Here is a 9,483-nt window from a genome sequence, read left to right on the forward strand (position 1 = left end):
AAGTAGATGAAATTCCAAGTACATGAACTCAGAAGATGTGAAGACTTTTCATGACAGTATGCTCCAAAGAAGAACCCTTGGTCTCTGCAGGAAAGCAGTGATCTCTGCAGAGGTATGGAATGCTAGCTGCTTATTTTCCCCAAATAGCAGATAGCAAGAGCTGTAGGATTGCATGTATATAGGTCTCATTCAATAGACAGCATGTCAGACTTTGGCAGTAGTACTACTGCCCCTGCATAGAGACACTTCTGACTGGGACAGGATTTTTTACTAGTGGCTGCTTTCCAAAAAAAAAAAAAAATCTTCTGTTTAGATACACCAAGAATGTAAGGATTTACACATAGATATGTAAGTAAGCATCAACTAAATCTAGTTTTTATTGCTTTACTTATCACCTGCATATTATTATGGGCCAGTATTACTGTACCCTACCTGTGGGCATGTCTTTGTTTTAGTTTGTTATTCTCTTTATTTAAATTAATTTGTAAATTTTTCCTAAGATAAAACAGCTCAAAATCCTATGCAGGTCATAAACTGGTTGATGCTTCTATTACATTTGATTTTGGGTTAGATTTAACAAATTTAATCTAACCAAATCTATTAGAAAATAAGGCATTCCTAATTGATTTTTGAGCAATATATCAATCAGTGATTGGGAATTCCCATTTTTTGTCCAATTGATGCTGCTCTTACCATCAAACTGTTACTCGGGGGTCAGGGGAGGAGCATTAATTGGGCAAAAACATGTTTGGTTGATAGATATATGACCACAGAACCAAGTAAATGTTCAATATCTGGAAGACATAGATAATTTACATGGTTATGCACCTATTGACCAGTGTATTACTGGGCTACTCTTCCTAAAATCACTAATTGGCTTAGGTGCAGATTGAGGGCTTGTCCTCCTGAATCCTTATTCACTAATCTACAGCTAAAATACCAGATGGAATAGAAAACTTTCCACACTCTACCGGCAGCTTCTATGTTGCAATCCTCAGCGGAAATATACATTTCGAAATGTATGTTTACAATTACTTTACCTTTCTATGGCTATCACTCTACCTCGTAAAAAGTTAAGTATAAATAAAATAAAGATAATACAGGAATATAATATAAGATAAGAAATAAATAATTTTTAGAATTAATGCCTACTACAGAATACTTTTATACAGTAATAAATGTAAGATTTTGGACAAGGAGCAATGGACCTACCAAGATTTCTATGACGACCGGCTTGTTGATAGGCTTCAGGTCTGGGGTCATACTGAAGATCCGATAAAGAACTAAATACGGTAAAAAAGGTAAATGGTACAGGTGACCACAGCAAGAAAATATAAGATATTGTATCTTACCAGTTAGATTTGGCTGCATTAGTTAACTTTTTAAGGCTTTTTACTTTATCAGCTGATGATCCTATTGGTAACACACTTCCTGTCTTAAGTTAGCAAAACACATTCATTGTACTGCTCAATATGCACTTGTACACCAAGTATGGACATAAAACAATTTACATATACTTAACAGACAGTTAAAGAACAAGCAATCCATGACATCACTAGGGCTTTTAATGAAAATGTATTCACCTTCAAATATTAAAAACAAACTCTCTGAAGTTTTCAGTCTGTTTCTAACAGCTTAGAAATACCTGCTGGTTGTTTACATTAGAGAAAATGTGGAGTGGATAGATTTAGCATCGGGCTATTAAAAAAGAAAAGTTTTTTTTGGATCATAAGGGAGTAGCGCATAAAATAAACACTTTAATTTTTTCTTATATATAGTGAGGTAAACTAATACAAGAAAGGTATACATATATTAAAACAGAGGTCTAAAAAAGAAAAAAATGTAATGGGTTTACAGTGATATATGCTTTTCAAAAAGATCCTAAATATCCCAACATGTTTCTCAATACTTGCTTTTTCAGGGGATGTGGATATGTATTTGTAAAACTGAGCAGACAAGAACATAGCCTTTCCCTAACTAACTCTCAAACTTTATTTTGAAGGTCAAAGGCTTGAAAGATAACCTCCAATTGAATGCTTGTTGATTTTGATAGAAGCCATTTCCATTGCAGGTTAGGAAAGCATGCACTAGTACAAATCTTTATGACGTGCAGATCACCATCAATAGTGACTTGGGAAATTCCCAGGAGATGAATTTTTATTTATTCAGGACTACTCTGTTATGACATGCAAAAGAGAAACCCACACCAACACATACGTGTGAACTCATTCACATGTTTTTTTTTTTTTTGTATGTTAGGAAATGAGTTCCATAAGACATACACGATTACTCTTATCCTTTCCCAGTCCAGCCATCCACCCCATGTACTCTCTGTTAGTAGAGGACTGGCACATGGCCATGATTTTTTCTCTATAGAAGAAAAAGAGCTATGATTTCACAGCCTGTGTTGTGAGCTTTGAGAATAAATTTGTCCACAATGTTTTAGGTACAGAGGAGTACTTGTTATAAAGTGTTCTTGCTGCTTGTTGCAGTATATGTAAATGATCTGTGATGAAGACTTACTTCATGAAGAATAGGTAATATAATTCACAAAGGAAAGAAGAAGCTACATAAATGCTAGTCCTTCCTTACTTTATGCCGATTATCGGGCGATAAAAATCTGCCGTGTGTACGTAGCTTTAGGATCCACAAATAGGTTTGTGAAAGCATGGCATATTTGTTCAGTTTAGATAAAGAGTTACATACAGATCAGAACTGCACTGTCAACGTCTGAGATCTAGAGGCACCAAAAGCCTACATGGTTCCCAGAACAGATAACCTTTCTGGGTCCCTATACCTCCTGTGCTTTCTTTTAAATCTTCAGCTAAAATGATATATTGGATTTAGATAAAGTACAAAAGAGTGGGAATGTCTGCCAAAATTGCAAAATTGCCAAAAGTGCCAAAAACAGAACATATAAAGTCCAGATTTGATTTTCAGGTTCTCTTGTCATATTGTGTTGTTGTGGTGATGTAATACCTACCTTGTGATCCCGGGGTGTAGATGGGTTTGTCAGTCTGTATGAAGATATATCCGCTCTGATAGGACACAAGAACAACTTTTTCCACGTTGCAGTGGCCAGAGCGCACATTGACGTAGACAAACTGCTTCTTTTTTGGGTCTTTATCCAGGTTAGTTGATGGAACCTAGTGGGAATATAAACACTGAGAGTGGCATCTGATCGTCACACCTTTATGAGCTTATTGTGCATCTCATTTCCAAACTGGGGGCATTATTATGGAATCTCCTCTCCTGGCCTTTGTGCCTGCAAGAGCTTCCACTCCTCTGGAAAGGCTTTCATAAAGTTTGATCTCAATGCATCTGTGAGATCAGGTTCTGGGGTTGGATGAGAAGATCTGGTTCACAAATAGCATTCCGAAATCCAAAAATTGTTCTGTAGGGTTGAAGTCAGGGCAGTTTGAGTTTCTTCAAACCAATCATGTCAAACTAAACATTTAACATGTCTTGTTAAAGTTAGACTTAAGGAGCCATCCATAAACATTTGCCACAACTGAGTGCTCCTAGTTGGATGCAGTAACATTACAAAAACCCTTCAATGGAAGTACCTGAAGTCAATCATTTTAAAAAATGTCCACATATTTTAGCCATATATTTACTTCTCATACACAGAAAAAACACTCACCAAGATGTTGACTTTTCCCAGAAAGCCATTGGCATAATTGACAGAGACTCTGTCCTGAGCAATAACAAATTTTCTCTTTGGGAAATCCTGGATAATAATATTAGCATCAAAGGTTGTACCATGTCCATCTACTAAGAAGGTCTCCTCGCTGTCCACCCGAAGCACATTGGAGGTGATCAGGGTACACCTGATAGATAAAATGTTTAAAAAGCTATAATTGTAATTTTACCCTAAACACATTAAATTGAATTAGAAAATAAATAAACCCAGGGGTATACCTTAATTCAGACCTTTTTTTAATTACCGGTAAATACAATGTGTGGATTTGTCACTAATTGGTGACTGAGTCCTGGATTAAGACCCATGACTAAAGCCCTATAATGATCTTGGTGGATAGCACCAAGAACCAAAAATATTATAATATTATATATAGGTTTGCAAAAGTAGTTGTAGAAATTAGTGATTGTGACAGGGAAAAAATGTGGGCATGAATAAACTAGTCAATAAACAACCTTTGACTCAGAACCGTATACATAACCTATAATCCTCATATAATGTTGCACAAACAGAAATGTTGGCAATTTACCTATTTGTTACATTTAATTTCCTATAACTGGCCTATATAAGCACCTTAACATTCATTGGCATTCTTTTACTTGCATCATTTTAAAGCAGCCCAATTATTTAGTAATACAGAACCAATGCACCACAAAGCATAACAAAGCACATGGCCCTTTTCTAGCAACCCAACACACCACAATACACATTATATGTGTTGTGATGGGCTGCAGTCCATGCATTGCACGCTATTGTGCACATCATGTATTGTGGAAAAGTAACGGATCCCTCAGTAATTGAGATAATTCCCATTCAAGTATACATTGTGAGACTCTACCCCAATCTGCTTTTGTAGTAGTATTAAAAAGTGTTTTTTTTGCACTCTGAGATCAGTAATTGCCCATGTACTCCCAACATTATCTGACCAAAAGACACAATATGGAAGCCATCAGCGTAGCATTTTTCAACAATAATTAACATTACATATGTAAATTTTTTAGGTGTCCAAACAAAGACCCATATCCAAGGGACACTAGAAACCATCTAGTAAAACCAGATTCTATGCAAGGTTGTTCCAGATCATCACAACTCAAAATTTTTATTGTAGACAGTATAATATATTCTCCATAGATTGGCTTGTTTTTGGGTTAATACACAAGTTTATTAATCACTAATTTAAATGTCCCTCATACACATTTTTTAATAGTTCCATAATGAAAATGGTTGCAACAGCTGACCATTTGCAAGCTAGGTGATATCTCCAATGTGTTGTACCAGGACCCATGGTGATTCTAATGCTAATTCTGATGTGGAACTGGTCATTTGTAGATATTGAAACAGGTTGACATTGCTCCCTATGAAATGCTATAACTGCACCCACCAATCCTAAATATGTATCTGGGTGACAATAATCTAGAGTTTTCATAACTTTCATCTGCCATTTAGGAAGTCTGAGTCAGTTAAAGTTATACTCACCATTGTGCATAGGTGGACCCAGACAGGAAACCCAGCAGAATGAGGCACAAAGCTCTACACCCCATGATGCCACTTGGGGTATGAGAAGCTTCTGAATGGTGGGGGCTTTATAAAGGGACAGTGGAGGAGGGCTGGAGCCCTGTCTAAATAATCTGTTTAATCAGTAACTGAGAGAGACATTGTGAGATTTAAATGACAAGAAAGAAGCAAACAAAAGCCTGCTTAACAAATACAAGAATGGCCATCACATTACCAGAGAAATTACACTAAGTTAGTACACATGAAAGAGTTGCACAATACTAGAACAGGGAGGACACTGATCACAAATCCTGGAGGGAATGCAGATAAAAAAGCTATATATTCAGCTATATATATATATTATGAAGTCTTACTATAGATGGACAAATGGGGTGTGAAAAACTGCATCATGTATAAACACACAACACTATTTTTCTTATCCCATTAACTTTTGGAAAATCTCTATTTTCATGGCAGAGTGCAATATATATAAAAAGGCAATAATCCTATTCCCTTATAATATTACACATACATTAATGTGTTAACATGGGTTAAAGCACACTGGTTTAAAAGGAACAGTTCAGAATAGGGTGGCAGACCATTTTAAAGCACGTGTCCCTTCTTTCTATTAAAAGTTTTTAGATTCGAACTGATAACTAGGTAGGCAGGTCACACATAATATATATATACACTGCTCAGTATCACTGGCTTGGGTAACCATGCCTAAAACCAGGGAACTGTTATTCCATCAACTATGCGTACAGCATAAGGTTAGAGGAATAAATAATATGATTTCCAGGACTAGATTAATAGATTCAGATTTTCTTTTTCCTTTTAATGCCTTTTAAAAAATAAAAAAGGCTTGGCGGCTCCCCTGTTCTTGTTACTGCCATGGCGGTAAAGACTGAATAGGAATGCAGACCCTCCTGGGTTACTTATATCACATATCTCAGAAGGAGCTTTTCAGACATTGAAAAAATAAAAGCGCTGATCTCATGCATGTTCTTGGGAACGAAGGGAGAAACCTGGACAATATGAGGCTTGAGGACAGCTTTGAAGGGATCTGAAGGGCCCTTGGTAGAGTGGTGCGATATGGTTGAGGGGCTATAAAGCAATGAGTCATGTGGTTGTGAAGATTAGAATACAATCTCTATTCATAAAACTTCATTGGACCTGATTAACCAAAGATCTCCAAGATTGGAGAAGATATACCATCAATGAAGAACCTGGGTGATCCAGCAAACCTGGAATAGATTTCTTACAAATCCTTAGCTATTACTTAGCACATTTTTTCATTTCTTGAACCAGATCTATTTCAGGATTGCTGGATCACCCAGGTTCTCACATAAATTATCTTCTCCTGTCTTGAATAAATCAAGCCTATTGTATAAAAAGTGGTAGACTCCAAGCATAATGAGATCATACATATATATAAGTACAAGAATAAATATTACTTACAAAGTGGCTGACAAACCTATAACTAAATAGAGGTTCGGCTTTCTAGGATTCATTCCACTTTAGGTCCAGCAATGATGGTGGATAGTCATAGTGATAGTTTACAAGAAGGGGTGTGTAGGTATCATCAGTGTGAGAATGTAGTGTTTTTTTAAACTGTTTCCAACAATTTGGTCAATATTATTAGAGATTTTATTATTCTTAGCCTACTTTCACAGTATGTTGGGAACGTTTTCATATATTCACATCTGAAATATCAGTCTTGTGTGGATTTACCCTTTAAGTTTATTTGAGGACAAACTAATAAATTTACCTTTGGACCCAAGTATTGGAAAGCTTGTTCTCCTTATTTATTTGAGTCCATGTGTATGTTTAAGATATGGAGAAAAAATATTGAGAAATGGCTTGTGTCAGTTGAGAAACCAATACTCCTTAGCTGGGAAGAATAAAGCATAGCCCCGGTGGAGCCAATTATAATGGACGAAACAGAGTGTTGTCATGTTGGAATCATCTCATTCCAGCAATTGAAGGAATTCCAAAGGTTAACTATTCATATGTGTCAAAAGCAGGTTAAGCCCGTCATTTGTTACCTTAGCATTATATTGCCAACTAGTTGTGTCATGTATTTATTTAATAACATTCTGCTGTTTGGTTCCCAAGAAAGAGGTGCCAGCCTCTTATCTCCACATGGATAGGTGGATCTACCCAGGCTGTTCAGAGAACACATATTTCAAAAATGGTGAAGTACCACAAACATATTAAAGATGGGATATTAAATAACACCAAAGTACCAGCACTTAATACTAAATGTCTGTAATTTCCTAAATAAGAAAAAACGATATGCCTGTGTAGACAAATATCGGTAATTTTTTATGAGAATCTAATTACAAAAATGTGAGCTGTGTGTATGAAAAAATGTATATATAGAACTCTATAGAACTCTGCATTCATAGAGTAGGTGTGGTTCATATTCTCCTAAAACATTATTATTATGCTTCATAGTATGCTTCACATTAGCTTCTGACATACTGTATATAATTGAATATTAACCACCTGGGCGTTACACTGATGTCTAGATTTCTGTACCAAAAGCATTACAGGTTTTCATGAAATTTTTTTTTTAAATTGTAGACCTGTAAGTTACAGAAATATGTCCGAATAGGGGTCCAGTAGATATAATGAATATAAAAAAATGTTTGAAACACACAATCATGTAAAAAAAAAATACTTTTAATAAAATTAAAGGAAAAACACAAAATTCAGCTTAAACAAGAATACATAAATAAATGAAAAATACTGAAAATGCGATAATTCGGTATACTGTATAGTAATATATTTTTCTAAAACACCTCCCTAGTGTCCCTCACATACCTATAGACAAAAACACATAAATATATTTTCTATTATTTTGGATTGGATTGGATACAGGACTTTGAATCCAATACAAAATGAGAACAAAATTCAATCTCTCATTATGTATTGGATTGAACACAAATTCCTGTATCCAATCCAATACAAAATACATACTTTGTATTTATTTTTAATTGAAACTCATTCATTCATTTTGTATTGGATTGAATACAAACTCCTGTATTCAATCCAATACAAAATGAATGAATGAGTTTCAATTTGAATTTCCCGCACACGAGCCGACGTCACCACACACGCACAAGAAGCCGGCCGGCTGTTTTTTTCTCCGCCGGCCGGCTTCTTGCTTCACTGGAACGAGAAGGACGTGGGACGACCAGTGGGACCAGGTAAGATGCCGGCCGGCGGAACACAAGATGCCAGCCGGCATCTTATGGTCCCGCTGGTATAGGAGATGGCACCTGACGCTGGAGGACGACGCTGGAACACGGACCTGACGCTGGAACACGGACCCGACGCTGGAACACGGACCCGACGCTGGATGAGCACAGCGGGACCAGGTAAATGGGATTTTAATATAGGCGAAAAAGTACGGGGTTATCCATCGTTGCAAAAAAGTTTGCACGAAAAAGTACGGGGTTAGCGGTTGGGAGGTTAACCAATTGACCATATTGACCTGAAAAGTTTATTAGAAAAATAATCTTAGTTTATACCCAGTTCCCACCAGTAGATGGTGCTGTGTCCTTTTGTAAAGTGTGTAACAAACTTTTGCTATTACAGATGAGTTTGTTACACACTTTGCATGACGACACAGTGTCATCTACTGGTGGCCAAAAAACGTGCAAAAGATCATTTAAGGGCAAGTGACCCATCACAAATCACCCACCCAGCTCAAAAGTACAAACTACTTTAACCTATAAAAAGAGGAGAGAAACTATATACAGACGAGCCTGTGGGATTAAATTTTTTACTTTTAAATAAATGTTTTGAAAATAACACAACATGGGCTCTATAAATTATTCCCCAAGTCAATTCCTTTGAAATGAAATGGTGGGTAAACCAATGGTTGTATATTTATAAAAATAGGTCCCTTGGTTTAAATTTGGATTAATAGCTTAAATTAATAATTTTCCATCCATGCCCTTCTACTATCATTTTTTATGCTTTTTTGTCCATGATGATCTGGGAAATGGGTTAATTTATTTTGGGTGTCATTTAACCTACAAGAGGGTTTCTCCTGAGTGTGCAGAGAAAAGGGGATTAATGCAGCTGAGATGTATTTCTATATATAGATGTAAAATGATATAACATAAATTGATTGTGTATGAACAGATTCAGGAAAATATAGACAAAGCACATGGCAGGAATTTTGGATTATTATTATTAGACTGTGTTTATATAGCACCAACATGTTATGAAGTGCTGTACAATAAATAGGGGTTCCAAAATACAGACATAAACAAACA

At 36.1% G+C, this 9,483-nt stretch overlaps 1 protein-coding gene across 1 annotated transcript; it reads right to left on the reverse strand.

Annotated features, from left to right (window-relative positions):
* Positions 1–1,164: 1,164 nt before the first annotated feature.
* LOC140322317 (ophiophagus venom factor-like) lies at positions 1,165–5,266 on the reverse strand. The gene is made up of 4 exons (XM_072398896.1): positions 5,177–5,266; positions 3,644–3,830; positions 2,984–3,146; positions 1,165–1,283 (listed from the first exon to the last, which is right to left on the reverse strand). Exons 1-4 carry the CDS (start codon positions 5,239–5,241, stop codon positions 1,165–1,167), a joined length of 534 nt encoding a protein of 177 aa, XP_072254997.1. The 5' UTR covers positions 5,242–5,266.
* Between the last annotated feature and the right edge of the window lie 4,217 nt (positions 5,267–9,483).

The sequence above is a fragment of the Pyxicephalus adspersus genome, chromosome 2 (assembly GCF_032062135.1).
Source record: "Pyxicephalus adspersus chromosome 2, UCB_Pads_2.0, whole genome shotgun sequence".
Lineage (NCBI taxonomy): Eukaryota > Metazoa > Chordata > Amphibia > Anura > Pyxicephalidae > Pyxicephalus > Pyxicephalus adspersus.

Bases quoted from the DNA above. Each gene is read 5' to 3' on its own strand.
- LOC140322317 (XM_072398896.1), bottom strand. From the start codon at position 5,241: ATGGGGTGTAGAGCTTTGTGCCTCATTCTGCTGGGTTTCCTGTCTGGG. The intron at 3,831-5,176 runs GTGAGTATAACT...TTTATCTATCAG, and splicing joins GGGTCCACCTATGCACAATG to GTGTACCCTGATCACCTCCA. The intron at 1,284-2,983 runs GTAGGTATTACA...TACCGTATTTAG, and splicing joins CTACACCCCGGGATCACAAG to TTCTTTATCGGATCTTCAGT.